The sequence below is a fragment of the Urocitellus parryii genome, chromosome 10, assembly GCF_045843805.1.
Source record: "Urocitellus parryii isolate mUroPar1 chromosome 10, mUroPar1.hap1, whole genome shotgun sequence".
NCBI classification, from domain to species: Eukaryota; Metazoa; Chordata; class Mammalia; order Rodentia; family Sciuridae; genus Urocitellus; species Urocitellus parryii.
Genome location: NC_135540.1, coordinates 53,307,012 through 53,323,626, shown reverse-complemented (window position 1 = coordinate 53,323,626; position 16,615 = coordinate 53,307,012). Strand labels below are relative to the sequence as shown.

At 34.0% G+C, this 16,615-nt stretch overlaps 1 protein-coding gene across 15 annotated transcripts in view; it reads right to left on the bottom strand.

Annotated features, from left to right (window-relative positions):
• The window catches only part of Aimp1 (aminoacyl tRNA synthetase complex interacting multifunctional protein 1), a 36,668-nt gene that overhangs the window by 13,617 nt on the left and 6,436 nt on the right, over window positions 1–16,615 (bottom strand). For 10 of the 15 annotated variants that reach the window (XM_077803222.1, XM_026403177.2, XM_077803220.1 and 7 more), the window contains 4 exons: window positions 12,528–12,662; window positions 11,298–11,411; window positions 9,501–9,665; window positions 5,950–6,161 (listed from right to left, as the gene is read on the bottom strand). In XM_077803222.1, the coding sequence (XP_077659348.1) occupies window positions 5,950–6,161; window positions 9,501–9,665; window positions 11,298–11,411; window positions 12,528–12,662 (626 nt within the window). The remainder of the gene's footprint in view (window positions 1–5,949; window positions 6,162–9,500; window positions 9,666–11,297; window positions 11,412–12,527; window positions 12,663–16,615) is intronic. The other 5 variants (XM_077803224.1, XM_026403178.2, XM_026403182.2 and 2 more) reach the window with 1 other exon arrangement.

Sequence of the window (16,615 nt, the reverse complement as noted above, 5' to 3'; positions counted from 1 at the left end):
ACCAGTGTTGTATAGATCTCAATTCCTTGTCAAGCTAACAGAGATTAAACCTTGGTTTTATATAAGAACATTAGTATCTGACCTTAGGGGAAAACCCTAAATAGCTTTAACTGATTGTTCCACCTTTTCAACTTTTGCCGTTTACTTACACAGACCCTCAGTTGTTTATTTCATCACACAAAGACTTTCTTATTCAGAATAGTTTTTTTCCACTAAATATATTTCCATACCTAGAACTTTCTAATTTCTCTTTCCTATCTGTTGACCCTGTGTATATAGTATTGCATTTGCTTGTTTACCAATTCATGAAAACACAAACAATGTTCAAGCATATCACCCTATGGAATTCAAAAAGAGTACTTGATGTTATATTTAACAGTTAGCATATTAACTTTGCAAACTAACTAGATGCTTTTAACAAACACACTGCACTCTTATGTTACCAGTGTGCCAGTCCCAGACTGGACTTTTCCCACTGGGGACTGGAGAAACATCATTACCCTAATCTCGATGGTGAGGGGCCCTTGGGGGTCCCAGTTAGACAAAAGGCAGGGGTATCAACTGGAGGAACAGGTTCTTACCTCTTCAGAGAGTTGAGAAGGCTAGTGAGGGATGCAGAAAAAAAATGGCAAGGAGGGGCCTGATCCAGAGGCTTGAAAGGTATGCAAGGGACAGGAAGGTGGGGGGCCAGGGAGTAGAAGAAAGCCTCCTTTAATGTTAACAAAGTGTTTAGTACAAATCCTTTTACTCTCCATATTGTATTAAGTGTAAAAAGTTTAGTAGATGGTTGATATCTGGTATATCTGCCAGAGTCAGATTTCAGACCCAAGACCTTCACATTTGTCTCTCATACCAAACTTCTCCCATACAGCGGCTGATATTTGGTACTCCTAAGGGCTGTTGGGGTCAGGTTTTAGACTCAAAGCCTTTGTGCAACACTAGGGAGTTGCCCCAGCTAGACACCTTCAGTTGCTTTCAGTCTTTCCTGTCTCACCAATTTTTTTCCAAATAAAGTGAACAGCAGAGAGTGTAAAGGACCTATGTTCTACGGGGTGGGGAAAATGCAGTCAGTTAAGAGGTTCAGCTGTAGCTGCAGGAGTCATAGCTGGGGATTCCCCCAACCTCAGAGATCCTTGGGGGTGCTGGTTGCTTGACAGTCACTTCCCAGGTTCCATTGGTCATTCAACTTAAGGGAAAGGGAAGGGTTTGGGGGGGATAGGGAAAGGGTCAATTTCACCTTACTCCAGTTCCTAGTCAGGGAACCAAATATTACCACAAATGACTCACACATGATAAAGGCCGGAAACTGGGAAGCAAACCTCAGAGCAGCAAGCTTTTCTTTATTCAGTATTCAGCAGTGGAGTCAATGGGTTGAACACCTGGCAAGGCTCATTTGTGGGGCAGAAAATGGAGGCAGGATGAAGCAAGGGTCTGGGTTATAAAGGCTCTGTTGAGAATGGGACAAGAGGGTAATTCCTGGGGTTCATTGTATTGGGGTCGGATGATCTATTAGGGTGGGACAGGAATGTAAACAGGCAATCTCCTAGGGCTTCTTGTACTGGGGTCAGCTGACCCTAGCTTGTGCACAATTGTATAAAGACATTTGTGGGCAAACATTAACAAGATGGTCAATCTTTACCTGATGCCAAAGGACCTGGAAGACAGGAATATGACCAATGAAACAAGGATACTGATGCATTTGAAGTGTTTTATAAAGTATAGAACAAATGAAGTAACTCTTTTCATGGTGTACTTCCAATAGTAGCTGTTTCAATATGTTCAGCAACCTCAAGAGTATATGAACTATGGGGCTGGGGTTGTGGCTCAGTGGAAGAATGCTCATCTAGCATGCGTGAGGCATTGGGTTCGATCCTCAGCACCACATAAAAATAAGAGTACATGAACTATCACTATAAATAGTGATGGCTCATTAATAAAATGAAGTAAAACACAAATGAAGAGCTTGAAGCTTTGCTTGTTGTGCAGAAGTATATGTCTGTATTATCTCAGTATGAGCATGGCTATAGAAACCTGCCTTTCCTGAGCTTGAGCCATTCATAAACACTGTCACTGCTCTGGCTATTGGCTAAGCATGTACAGTTTTTAGAAAAATAAACAAAGTTACAAGAGCAAACTGAACAACCTTATCATGAGGGTAATTACTTTCTACTTGACCAGGAAAATTTGCAAAACCTACTTGCCAAATATTGGAAGATTAGCAATGCCAACTATGTTGTTGGGTGGAAAAGGGGTTATAATAATAGAACGCTCTGACCCAAACAATTCTAAGTCTTGTGTCCTACCTTTAATGACTAACTGAACAACAAAATTGTGAAATGGAGTTAAAAATTTTTGAGGGCAGTGAGCTAGGTGAAACAACCATTCAGTAACTCTCAATGACTGCCAAAATGTTCCTGTAGAGGTATGAATAGTGGGAAATGTTAATAAATATATAGGTTCTTGTGGATTAATCCTAGTAAGCTGTGCAGTCTTAATATCAGTTTCAACTTTTGTCAAGGCAGCCCTTACCTCTGCTATAAGTTGGTGAGGATATGTTGGAGAAGGATCCCTCTGTAAAATTTGAAATAAAGTACTCAAATCTGCAAGGGATAATGTTAAACTTGGCCACAGTCAGTTAATATCACCCAGTAATTTCTGAAAGTCATTAAGAGTATGTAAATCATCAGCTCTGATCTGTAGGTTTTGCAGATGAATCATGCATTCTTCAATTAAGTTGTCCAAACATTGAAAAGGAGAAGGCTTCTTTGCAGCTTCTCAGGTGCTATGCATAAACCCATTGCAATAATAGGTTTCTAATTGATCAAAAAAATTTAAAAGCATATCTGAATTAGCATGAACCAAAAGAATATCATCCATATAATGGATTATATATGCATCAGGGGATTGTTCTCATATTGGAACAATGGCTTTTGCTAAAAATGTCTGACATAATGTGGGGCTATTGACCATATTTTGAGGTAAGACTTTCCAGCAAAATCTCTTTACCAGTTCCTTGAAATTTATAGCTGGGATGTTAAAAGCAAATCTCTTACAATCACCTGGATGTAATGGTATAGTGAAAAAACAATCTTTTAAATCTATTACTATTAATTGATAATCAAGGGGAATAGCTATAGGAGAGGGAAGCCCAGATTATGAATCCCCATTGATTCCATAGTTCAACTAATGGCTCTGAGACCTTATAACAATCTCCATTTGCCATTTTTTTTTTTTAACTACAAATATTGGAGTGTTCCAAGGGTTAAGAGTAGGCTCAATACGACCAGCTTGAAGTTGTTCCCCTGTAAGAAGCCACTGATCAACCTAGACAGGATTATCAGACAGCTTATTAATTTTTCTGCTGTTTTCTGAGCCAGGGAAGAGATCAATGCCCCCATTAAAAAGGCTAATTAGATGTATTAATTAACCCATATTGTCTTTGCTGACAGGACTGAGGCATAGGTGAATATCTTTCTTGTAGATTCATTCTCAATCTTTACTGGAGATAGATCTTTGATTAGGCATTTGGGATGTCACCATAGAATGAGGGTTATCAACAAGACTCCCAGGCTGCTCAAAATATTTTGCACCCATAAATTTACTGGCAAAGTATCAAGGACATAAGGCTATGCCATCTTTATCTTCCCACCGATGTTACAGAGCACTTTGAGCAGGCTAAGAAATTTGACAATGCCTTCTAAATTAGCAGATGCTGTGTGTAAGGCCCACTTGCGCAGTCAAAATTTGGTAGAAATCACAGAAACATCTGATCCAGTATCAATAATTCCCTTGAAAATTTTGCAATTAATTTTAAGATCCAATAGAGGGTGCTCTTGCATAATTAATTGAGCCCCGTATGCTCTATCTGTGGAAATATGACATTCCTGGGGTCTGTTTGATAAAGCCTCCTCTGCAGAATCATAAGGCAAAAAACAAGTTGTGCTATGGTATCCTCTGGATAATGGAATTTGTTTGAGCAAGCAGCTTTAACCTCTCCATTAAAATTTACATCAAGAATATCTGATAGTAGGACCTGAATTCATTCTGGAGTTAAATTTCTCTAACCCAATATTAAACCTATTGCATCTGGTTGTAGAGGTCCATAAATTCCCCTAAGGATGATTTGTGGACCCAATCTGGAGTCAGTATGAATTCTGAGGTGGGGCAGAGGCCCAGACTCCTTGTTGCCAAATGGAAAATGTCCTGAGAGACTAGGCCTACTCATAAGGAGGCTGGGCTAGAGAGAGTGATTGTTGAGCCATAGCTAATGGCTGCTCCGGAAAAAAACATGATGCTCTCATCATTTGGTGGGGCTGGGGCTCCGTACTGCATAGGAAGAAGTGGCTCATTTATGCCTCTTTGAGAGCAACATTCCCACACCCAATGGCATCCTCTAAGGCACTGTGGACAAATTCCTGGCACATTTATTTGTCCTTTCTGACACAATTAAAACATCGCCTCTTAGAACTGACCTCCTTTAAAGGAGGTTGAAAAACTTGTTTTATGGCAGACACCATTGCTACACCTTGCATGTATGCCGGTCCAATATGAGAACAGAGACGGATGTAGTCTGATATCCTCTGATATTGTTCCCCTTTTACGGTGAGGTTTGATTACCTTTTGGCAAACTTTATTAGCATTTTCAAAAGCCAGATGTTTAACTAAAAAATCTCAGAGGCACTGGGATCACTAATCATTCGGTTTGCTGCTTGATATAAACGCACCACAAAGTCAGAGAAACTTTCATCGGGTCTCTGCAGAATTTGGCTAAAATTCAAGGTTTTCTCTTCCTTTTCTCTCTCTATGCCTTTCTTGCACACACACTTATCTGTGCATAAGTATGCAAATCACAATTTAATTGTTGCCTCAAATCAGTGAATTGTCCTGTTACAGTTAGCATATCTAAAGTAATGTTAACTCCATGCTTTCTATTAATCTCTGCCTGCTTGGAGCAAAAATCTTTCCAATTAGATTTCCATAACAAATATTCAAACCCAGAAAGGCAGGTTTTAGCCAGCAAGAGACAATCACTAGGTGGCAGGGCCTCATTACACAGGGAATTTCACCAAGGAGTTCCCAGAAAAGCGGATTCTCTGCCTTAATGGCTCAAACAATGTCCATAGTTATGCTCCCAACAGTCATGACTTATGGCTTATGTGTATGGCACTAAAAACTTGCAGTTAGAAGCCTCAAGACTGACTATGCCCCATCTTGAATGGTGAACAGGAAAGGTGACCCATATAGATATTAAGGACACTTCAGCCTTGGAGTCAAATGAGTGAGCACATGCTTATGTGCACAAGTTGACTCCATTCCCTAAACAGAGAATTGTACATGACAGCAAATAAAATAGCATATGTAAAAAGATTACATATTAAGAACTTTAAAAACAACAGAAATCCTCATCAATATTTTCATCATTATTCCATAATGGAATTCTATCATTTTTTGACCTCGTAAGTCACTTATAAAACCAGAAGGCACAAATCTAAAAGTGAAAGGACAACTATAATTTCCTTATAATGCAGTAAATACTTGAGGATTTAAAAAAAAAGAGGAGAGGGGATCATGGAGACTCATTTGAAAATTTAATGGATTCCTTTAATGGATGAAGCCACATCTCCAGCCCTTTTGATTTGCTCAGACAAGAGCTCACTAAGTCACTGAGACTGGATTGAACTTGCAATCTTCCTGCCTCAGTCTCCCAAGTTTCCTGGATTACAGACATGTAATCCAGCTAATAAATTCTATCTTAATTAATAGATGATTGTCAATTTTTTTGTGGTTTTATACATTCTGCGGAATTTATCACATTTGAATCATTTGAATTAATCAATATTGGTATCATGTTATATGACCATCAGATATAAAATTATAATGGAAGGACACTGAGAAAGAGGGAATAAAAATGACACATATAAGAAATGGTAATTTAGTTGTGCAGATTACCTGTTCAAGAGGAACATGATTCACCAGGCCACTGACAACTGTTCTTGGGGCTGTTTCTCCAACATCTACTTCTTCTACATACAAAGAATCTGCATCAGGGTGTTTTTTGGCAGTAATGATGCAACCAATTCGAAGATCCAGACGGGAAACATCTATTGGCTTAGAGTCAACACTTCCTGCTAATGATTGTTGTTTTTTCTCCTTCTTCTCTCCTAAAAAGAATGGGTAAATAACAAGACATAAACCAAAAATACACTATGAAAAATCCACAGTGTCAATACTGATGAGCTTAAAAAGGAAAAAGAAAAAAATATTTATCTTTTATTTCTTACAAAGTGAAGAATTACAAAGTCATAAAATCATGACCACTATTTTAGCTATTTCTCTGAAGAATTGCCTATATTTCAAAGTTTTACTGGAATACAACCCATATTTACTCATTTATATTTTGTCTACAGAGTATTTGCACTAAGGCAGAGTTGAGTGGTTGTGATAGACTTTGTGGCCTCTAAAGCCTAACATATTTACTATGTGGACTTCTATAGAAAAAACAGGGTTATAGAAAAATCCCTCAAAAATTTTTACGGGAGCTTTTGAAAGGTGAAAAATACTTTATTTAGAAAAATCAATATTAGTAGACAAATGTAAAATACAATTTCACTGATAAAATGTTTATCTTGTCAATTATATAGAAGAATAAATATACTGTGAATTTCTTTATTTCTTATGATTTTCCTCTAAACTTATGAGGACTTTAGGTTCATGTAGAACAACTATCTGATATTATATTTAATTCTGATTATGCTTTAATAATCCTATTTTTATTGGTATGTTGAAAATATAAATTATTCACGTATGATTACTTTAACCAGAGTCAAAATGCAATCTGTGAAGGTTTTAAGTCTACAGGCAGTTTTTAAGTCTATAATTAGCTTTTGTTATGAAGAATGTAAAATACAAATAAAAAGTTATTTACCTTCTAACTTGCAGGGTAGAGACAAGCTACTGTTGCTTGGAACCATTCATCCTCAACTATGCCTTTGTTTAATCTTTCAACAAGCATTTACTAAAACAATAAATATAGTACTAAAGCATTTGAAATAGTAAGGTAAATGGCTCAGGCTGTCAAGGCACTCACCACCTCACCCCACCTTGCATAGAGGGTGAATCATTCATTTGCTCAGTATATCCATGCTATATATTTTACCTGCCTATTACTCACTTAATACCTGTCTTTGTTATCTGTCTACTGAGGTATTGTAGTGCTTGTTTTCAAATAATTCCCATATTACCTATTAATAGGTCTAAAGTGCAATGCTATTGATGTTGGCAATTTTATCTAAAAATATTGCTATAATTTCCCATTTTCTTATAAGTTATAGTTCTCTTACTGTGCCTAATTTATAAATTAAAGTTTATCATAAGTGTAGGGAAAAAAAAAAACAGAATAAAGTTCTGTACTATTTTCAGTTTCAGAAATCCACTGAAGGTCTTGAAATGTACTCCCTATGGGTAACGGGGTACTACTGTGTAATGATTATGTGATAAATGTCACATACATAAGGAAACACAGAAGAACAAAGAACATAATTCTGCATGAAACAGGAATTGTAGATTCTGTAAAAAGACATGGACAATTTCTACAAAGGTAGTTTATTAAATAGGAGATAGGACTATAATTTTGTTGGGAAACTTAAAAAAAAAAATCCCACCATTTCCATATAACAACTTAGCAAAAATTTTTGTAATGGTAAAAATAATACAGAAATACACAGAATTATTTTTAAAATGCATCAAAAAGCCTAATAATTAGCATTGTGATAAGATGTATACATTTAACATTAAAATATTGCAGTAATGCAGTATAGTATATCTATCCATAAACAATTTTAAACTTTGTTTCATAGGCATTGGAAATATCTTCATCAGTAATCCATATTCTAGCAGTTATTGCAAACATTAAACTATATACCACAAGGTTTTTAAGCTATCATAAGAAATTTCAAAATGTTTCATTGACAAAATGCTCAAGAGATGTATGTAGTATTCTGGAAAAAAATGTATAGGCACTATAGCCCTTGTATGAGCAGAAATATTAGAATGTGGCAATCCTACTAGCTAAACTTACAGAACTAACTTTCATAACCAGCACTGTCCAAGATAATAGCTGCCAGTCACATATGGTTGTTCACATTTAAATTCAAAACACTTAAAACTAGAAATGCAGTTCTTTAGTCACACTAACCACATTTTAAATATTAGAAAGTTACATGTCCACTTCAGCTATCATGTTGGACAATGCAGGTACAGCATTTCCAGCACCATTGAAAATTCCATTGGTTTGAAGTATTCTAAACTTAGAGCTCCATTTGGTCTTGTTTTTTCCTTCCCCTATGTAGCCACATGTGATTAGAAGACTGTTTAATCCTATCTTTAGAAAAACACTGCATCATCCTTAAAGAACAGAGTATGGACTTCACAAAACATATAGGAACTGGATATATTATTCTGTGTCTACTTAATTCATTTTATAACGTAAAAGAATTAGGCTGATTTGCTTCATTGCAACATTTCATCTAGCGGTGAAGTTGTAAAAGATGTAGAGCTCCTACTTACTTCTAACATAGGCTATTGATGAATGACAAAAGGAAAATACATGTACTGAATATTAAATTGGCTTAGATTAGTTCACAAGTCCCTTAGCTATATGTTTAAAAAAAAACTGTAAACGAGTGTATGTATAATGACAGGCACGCAAATAAAAAATCTGGTGAAATAAAATCTAGTAAGAAGTAAAGAAGAGTAGTTAAAAGGAAGTCAGATTTATGTTTATAAATACTTTCAGCAGCAAGGCAAAGAGCCTTTAATATTAGTTCAGATGAAATATCATACTACCTATCAAAATTAAAGAATGGAGCTGTGTTCTAGATATATTCGGTGATTAAAAAAAAGGGTTGACTGTAGGGGCTGGGGATGTGGCTCAAGCGTTAACCCGCTTGCCTGGCATGCGCGGGGCGCTGGGTTCCATCCTCAGCACCACATAAAAAATAAAATAAAGATGTTGAGTTCACCGAAAAAACTGAAAAATAAATATTAAAAAATTGTCTCTCTCTCTAAAAAAGGGTTGACTGCAAGATTTTAAGTGTAGTTGCATACTTGGATGTGACCTAATTACCATGTCACTTTTTATATGCTCCTGAAAACTTAGTACCCCTAATACCTTACTGCAGATGGTTTGCTTCAAATGGACATTCCTTTCTAATCTTAATTTGTTCTATACTTTCTACTTGTGATTTTCTTTTTTTTTAAGTAAGTCCTGAATGCACACCAAAATTTAGTCACACCAAGCTATGTATGGGTTCCTACCCTTCATCTCTAACTTTATACCTTTAGGACTCAGTTTCCATGTTCCAATATTATCACACTACTAATTTTACTCAAAGTCATATAAAAGTTTGAGCTTTGTTTTGAAACTATTGAAATTATTATAAAAAATGTTAACATTATTTGACAACCAGCCAAGAGTCAAATAGATTAATGGTCAAAAATACCTTTTTTTTCAATTTTCTCTTTCACTTTCTTTTCTTCTCCTCCTCCTTTTATCTGTTCTTTAGTATCAGAAGATATAGTTGTTATTGGTGAAGACTGTATCACATTTTCAGAAATCATGGAATTAGCTTGCAGCGTGGTACCAGATGGAAATGGTATTTGCTTCACTGATAAAATAAAAGAGATAACATAATTTATAATAAATCAACAAGATAAAAACCAGGGAATTGGGGTGAGGTTGTAGCTCAGTGGTAGAGTGCTTGCCTCACATGTGGAAGGCACTGGGTTTGATCTTCAGCGCGCGCACACACACACACAAAATAAAAATAATAATAAAATAAAATAAAGGTACTGTATCCATCTACAGCTGAAAAATTAAAAAATAAAAACAACAAAAATCAAAAACAAAAAAACGGAGGGAATTGTGAATCACAAATAGGAACTTTTTACAAAAGAAAAATTCAGTGTATGACTATCAAAATATCTATTATTTGAGAAAGTAGAAACATTATCAAGAGATTAAAATTATTTTAACCATTACTGAGATAACAATAAATGTATAATTTCCATTTGGTTACTAAATATTAAAGTATGAAAATGTCAGGTAACAATAGTATTTGCCACAGACATATTGTGTCCTAAAAATCTTTCAAAATGCTTCACATGAAGTTCCCTACGAAATAGAATCTCTTCATGTTACCGCTTTACAGATGCTAAATCCCATTATCCAAAAGTTAAGAAATGACCCATCACACAATGATAGAGGAATAAGAATGTGTAGCCAGGCAGTCTGTTTCTAGGGACTGCATTCTTAACATCTAGCAAGTTGGCAAGTTTTAAATTTAGCTTTTCTTTTACAATAAACAAATGGAAAGGTGACTTTTTATTTTGAAAAATCCTCTAAATTGCCGAGACTGTCCTTGAACTTATGATTCCTCTGTCTCAGCTTCCTTAGTAGCTAGGGTTATAGGCATATGCCATCATGCCCAGCTGGGAAGGGTTTTTTTTTTTTTGGCAGGTGTGGGAGTGGGGTAAGAGGTTGGGGGAGGGTACTAAACTCAGGGGCACTGGGCCACTGAGCCACATTCCCAGCCCTATTTTGTATTTTATTTAGAGACAGGGTCTCACTGAGTGGCTTAGTGCCTCGCCATTGCTGAGGCTGGCTTTGAACTTGTGATTCTCCTGCCTCAGCCTCTTGAGCCTCTGGCATTATAGGCATGAACCACCAGGCCTGGCTTAAAGTATTTTTAACATCTCAAAACATTGCTTAAGAACTTTTTTCTTTAAAAAGTTGCTTTTTAGTACTGAATTGTAAAGAAGTAATGTGGTGTCTTCTAACATAGAAATGATTGATATTAGCTGAGGCCAGGTGCGGTAGTGCATGCCTGTAATCCCAGTGGCTGGGGAGGCTGAGGCAGAAGGATCCTGAGTTCAAAGCCAGCCTCAACAACTTAGTGAGGCCCTAAGCAACTCGGTCAGTGAAACCCTGTCTCTAAATAAAATACAAAACAGGGCTGGAGAAGTGGTTCAGTGGTCAAGTGCCCCTGAGTTCAATCCCCAGCACCATTATATAACACAGAAAAATTCGATCTCTTGAGGGATTTTATATGGCCTAGATTCTGGTCAATATTCAGACCATTTATCTGAGGTATTTAAGTATTTTGGATGATACTGCTTTCTTTAGTAATGTAGATTCCTACTTCATATTTAACCATTAAACTGAATTTAGCACCATAATTCAAACTACTTTTTTGATTTATTACAAATCAAACCCATCTATCATTTCTAAAGTTAATCACCTCCATTTTGAATTTCTGCTTGAATCAGCTCTAGTTTCAGTTCTTCAATTTCTTTCTTTAGTTTAGCATTTTCAACTCGAAGTTTCTTCTCTTCTCTCAGTGTTGCCTGCAAAACTAAGATCAAGGAAGTTCAGTTAAAATGTGTTTTTTCAAAGTTTTCTTTAGAATGCTATTTGAAAAGAGCATAGTTAGTACTGGTTAGGATCAGTTCCATTATGCCAGTTTACTATTTCCTAAAACAATATGATGCATTTATTCTTTTGTATGTGTGGGAATTGGTTCTAGGACCTCACAGAGACCAAAATCTTTGGGTGCTAATATGATTTAAATAAAATGTGCTTTAAATAATGTATAAAACGTAGGTTATATGCAATATCCTCGTGTATATTTTAAATCATCTCTAAATTACTTATAACACCTAATACATTCCAAACGCTACGTGCATAGCTGATATATTGTTTAAGGAGAAATAACAAGGAAAAAGTTTGCAAACATTAAATATAGATGTATTGTTTTCCTTTCCCTGAATGTAATAGTTGCCTAAATTCATGGATGGAGAGAAGAGCTACTTTACCTAAGAAATAGTACAATATTAAAAGAGATTTTGCAAAATAGTTATTATAAAATAGTCAATGGGACAGAGAACCACCAAAGGCTATGAAGGTGCAGAATAAGTAGAGTGGTTCTTCTATTCTTTTAAATTATCAAAACTGAAATGCTAGCCAAGGTGCACAGAAAGTGCCACCCTTAGGAAAAAAATCACTTTTATAACATTTGTTGTAACATACATATGCAATGGTCATTTCCAAACTCTTCATTTCACTAGTGGAAAGAAATATTAGCACTCTCTACCACTGTGCCACATGCCCAGCTCAGAACATTTTAGAATTAGGCAAAAATATTGATAAAGGGAGAAAAATTTGAGAGTAAATACAGGATTTGGTAAGCCATTTTCAGTTTTATATAGGAAAAAAAATTATTTCAATTAGTGATAGCAGAAGATTTTGAAATTTCTATTATCACATTACCCTTAGCAACTAAGAATTCTTTGTATGTAGCATATTTACCAAATATATTCTAATATCTTAAGCTTAGAATATTATTGTACTCTACCAAAACATTAAGGAATCTTAAGTCACCAGATGATTAATAACTTACATAGTAAACATTTTTCTGTCAATATATGAATTCATTGTAAGTAACTATTTAGAAAATTTAAAATTTTCTTACTTGTTTTCTCCTTAAGAAGAGCAACTTGCTGCTTAAGATATTCAATGATTTGATCTGCCTCTGCGCCTTTCTGTTCCAGTCTCTTCAGAACAGCATCATTGCCTGCCATTTTTTTGCTAAAAAACAATATAAATCCTAAATGAAAAAAATACAGTGTGAAAAATCACATTATGAAAGGAATAAATTTAGCATATAGGATACTGATAAAGCAGTCTGAGGGAAAAACATTTTCTGCTGTAACAGACCAACATCTTAGAAAATTACTTTTACTGAGAAGAATAAAGACCAAACAAGCCAGAAATGTTAAGAACACTAAGTCCTGAGTCTCTTTGGAAGAGGAAATCTACTTTGTTCCTCAATACAGAGAAAAATGCTACATAATCATATTTAAGGTTCAAAAATTTAAATACTGCAGAATATTATAACATAAAACTACTAAAGGAAAAAGGATAGCAATAAACTTAACTAATAAGTATCACTCTAGTGTTCTAAGAGTGTCCTTCCTAACATGCAACCTTTGTGTATTAGATATTTCTAATGTTCACCGAATTATGTACATTTCAGAAGAATTATGTGAAGTAGGAAAAATAAATATTAAAAGAAAAAAAACAATAATTAGAAAAACATCAATATTAATTGTATGTCTACTCAGCAGTAAATGTCATTATCTATGTGTCCTTTATAAGTAATTACAAGTGGAGGCTGGGGATATAGCTCAGTTGGTAAAGTGCTTTCCTTGCATCCTTGCATGAACATTGCCCCGGGTTCAATCCCCAGCACCACCACCCCCTGCCAAAAAAAGTGGTTTACTTTTATCATAAATTCAAAGAAATTTTAAAAAATCCTGTAGATATAGAAAATATAGAAAATTGCATACATGCAAACATTTTGAGATTCATTCATCAAGTTAGTTTAAATTGTCATATACTGATATATTAACAAGAGAGGGTTAATCATTAGTAACATTATGCATTGCTTTTTTTTAACTTAATATTAATTTTTAGTTCAAAGTATAATAATAACAAAGTAAAAATTGATGGACTAATCCAGATTATTAATGATCAGTACTCAAAAAATTGTGAAGTTTTTTGACACAGAAAAAAAAAAAAAACTGGCCAATGTTCAAATACTACAGGATTATTAATTTCAAATTATTATCCAATGTCTGTCCTATACAATAATCTGGATTTTTTTTTAATAAGTAAACTAATCCTCAAAATACTCTGTCCTTAAGTTGAAAACAGAGATAATACAAAAGTGAAATAAAACCCTATAAAACAAAGTTGCTAGAAAATGAAATAAATAGGAAGTAAAACCTGGAAAAGTCCTACTTTAAAAATTTATAAAAGTGTAGACAAAAAATGTATACAAATTTAGAATGGAAATAGCATTTTTTAATTCTGCCCCCCCCCTTTTTTAGTACTATAGATTGAACCCAGAGGTGCTCTATCACTGAGCTAATCCCCACAGCCCTTTTTGTATTTTACTTTTTATACTTTATTTTGAGAAAACACTCTCTAAATTGCCTAGGCTGGCCTTCAATTTGTGATCCTCCTGCCTCAGTCTCCCCTGTAGTTGGGATTATAGGCACACAGCACTTCACCTGGTTACCTGACACCTGAACAAAAAATATCATGTAGTTTTTCAAATCATTTTAAAGTTGAAATTTTACAAGATATATAAAGCAATGTAGAGTAAAAATGCTCTTCTGAATTTTAGTATCTATTTTAACCTAACATAAACAATAATAAAATAACTTCAACTGGTGAAATATTACTATTGCAAACAAGTAATAATGAGTATTTAAGAACATAAAATTAGTGAAAAATACAGCTTATAAAATAAGTTTTCATAAGTGAGTGAACTGGTCTAACATATCACCTACAAATAAATACTAGCCAAGTTGCTGAAAAACATGACACTAATGCTCTGAATCACATAAAAGCAGTTAAGGATCTTCTGAGACAGTAATTTTAAAAATAGGGTTATATATCCTAGCCTAAAGGAAAAAAACAAAGGATATGCAATTTTTCTGAGTGATGAATCTATTTACTATTTTCAAAATTAAGATTTAGTCACAAAACTGAATTAAATATAAAAGGACTTGGATCTGTCAAGGCATATGGAAACACAGGAGTAAGTTTAGGAAGAGAGAATAGCATGTTTCAAAATACAGAAACAAATACTACACAGTAGTAACACACACAAAGAACCACTAAGAAGAAACAATGTGATAAAGGGCAATGATGAAACTTTGAAACTGATAGAAAATATAAATGAGACAAAATTTGGATAATCCTCAGTTATTGTTAATTAAAGGTTAAAAGTGTAGGAAATACAAAAGTGAAAAGACTTGCCATGCCAGTTTTTGTAAAACCAAAACACTATTATAACAAACTAAAACCACAAAAGGGTTACAAGATAATAATCCCAATTTGGCAAAAGATGGTTTAACAACTAGTTACTAACTTAAGTTTGTAGTAGTTTTAAGTAAACTAAATACAGTAAACTACTTAAGTTTATATAGTAAACTACTTCAGTTTAAGTTTGTAGTAGTAAAATAAATGAAAAGTGTTTTAAAATTAAAATATGTCTAATAAAAATCCCAGCTTATCCTCACACAAAAGGTAATAACACATTATTGAAGAGTTGTGTCAAATTTATGTCTCACTTTCATCTAATTCAAAATAGCATAACATACATAAAGCACAGTAAAATCAACTTTTTGATAATTCTTACATTTTTACATACTGCATGTTAATAAAATGCTATGTAATTAAAATCTAAGTACTTCATTAAATATACATATATGTATATATTAGTAATAAAATAAGTATGATTTATATGCCTGGTTATAGGTTTGCAAATACTAATTTAGGTTAAGTTCTTGTTTTAAATTATGAATTAAGACTGAGAAATGCCTATTAATGTAACAATAAGTAAAAATGGACTTTTAGTTTTAACCAAAAAATTAGATAAGAGAAACATGAAAAAAATTAAAGATGAAAAAGAGAAAACATGTTAGTAACAAAGAAATATTAGTGGAATACACATCATGAACTGAATTTCCTAATAAACATTAGGTAATAATTATACCCAATATATATTCTATTTTGTTTTTAGTCTTTTTCTCAGCACTCAGATACTGACTTATTTAATCACATTTAATCATTAATATCACAAGGTACATACTACTAAAGTCCTCTCCTATTTTGAGAATTTCTTTTAAGAGTGGTGAAAATAAAATGGAGTAAGAAATCACAGGCCTTGGAGCAGATTCTATCCTTTGCCCCTCTGCCCCTCTTAATTGTTGGTAACTATGAAGTTATTTAAACTTTGTGAGTCTTAGTTTTATCATTTATAAAATGAGGACAATTTTACTTATCTCATTGCGTTATGAGATATAAAATGATATACCATACATAATATTTTACAAGAGTTTTTGGCACATAGCAGATTAAATAATAGTCAATTCACCAGGCACTGAACAAACTTTGGGAATACAAATAAAAGACTGGGTGTATACATAATGTTTACCCTCAAGAAATTCATGGTATAGTGTGTCACCTAATGTTATTATATTTTCTAGATCTCTTGTTATGATTTTTATATTTTTCAGCAGACTAAGGACATGATAAACAATACAAATAAACTTATAGAGATTGATGTTACAAATGTACTTAGATAATTTGGGTTATGAGACTACATGTTAATTTCTTTGTGAGTTATATAGTTTATGAGAGTGACAGATATTAAGTTATTAATTTTATGTTTATAGCACTGAGCAAAATACATCTAAGTACTCAGCCCTCAGGAATTCAATAAAACAGTCAACTGAAAATCTTTCCACTTTCCCCTACAACTGGGTATTGCCATCATAATCGTGGAAACTATAAAAGATAACAGACTTGAAGTCATTAAATAAATGACACACAAGGAAGGAACATTGAATGGAATTAATCAGAATAAAGCATATTTCAATTCAATTTGTTGTGAAAATCTTCTAAGGACTGGATAAGAATTATCAGCTCTAGCTCAGAAGGCAAAACAATCCAGGATGAGCAATTAATTTTGCTAAAGGCACACAA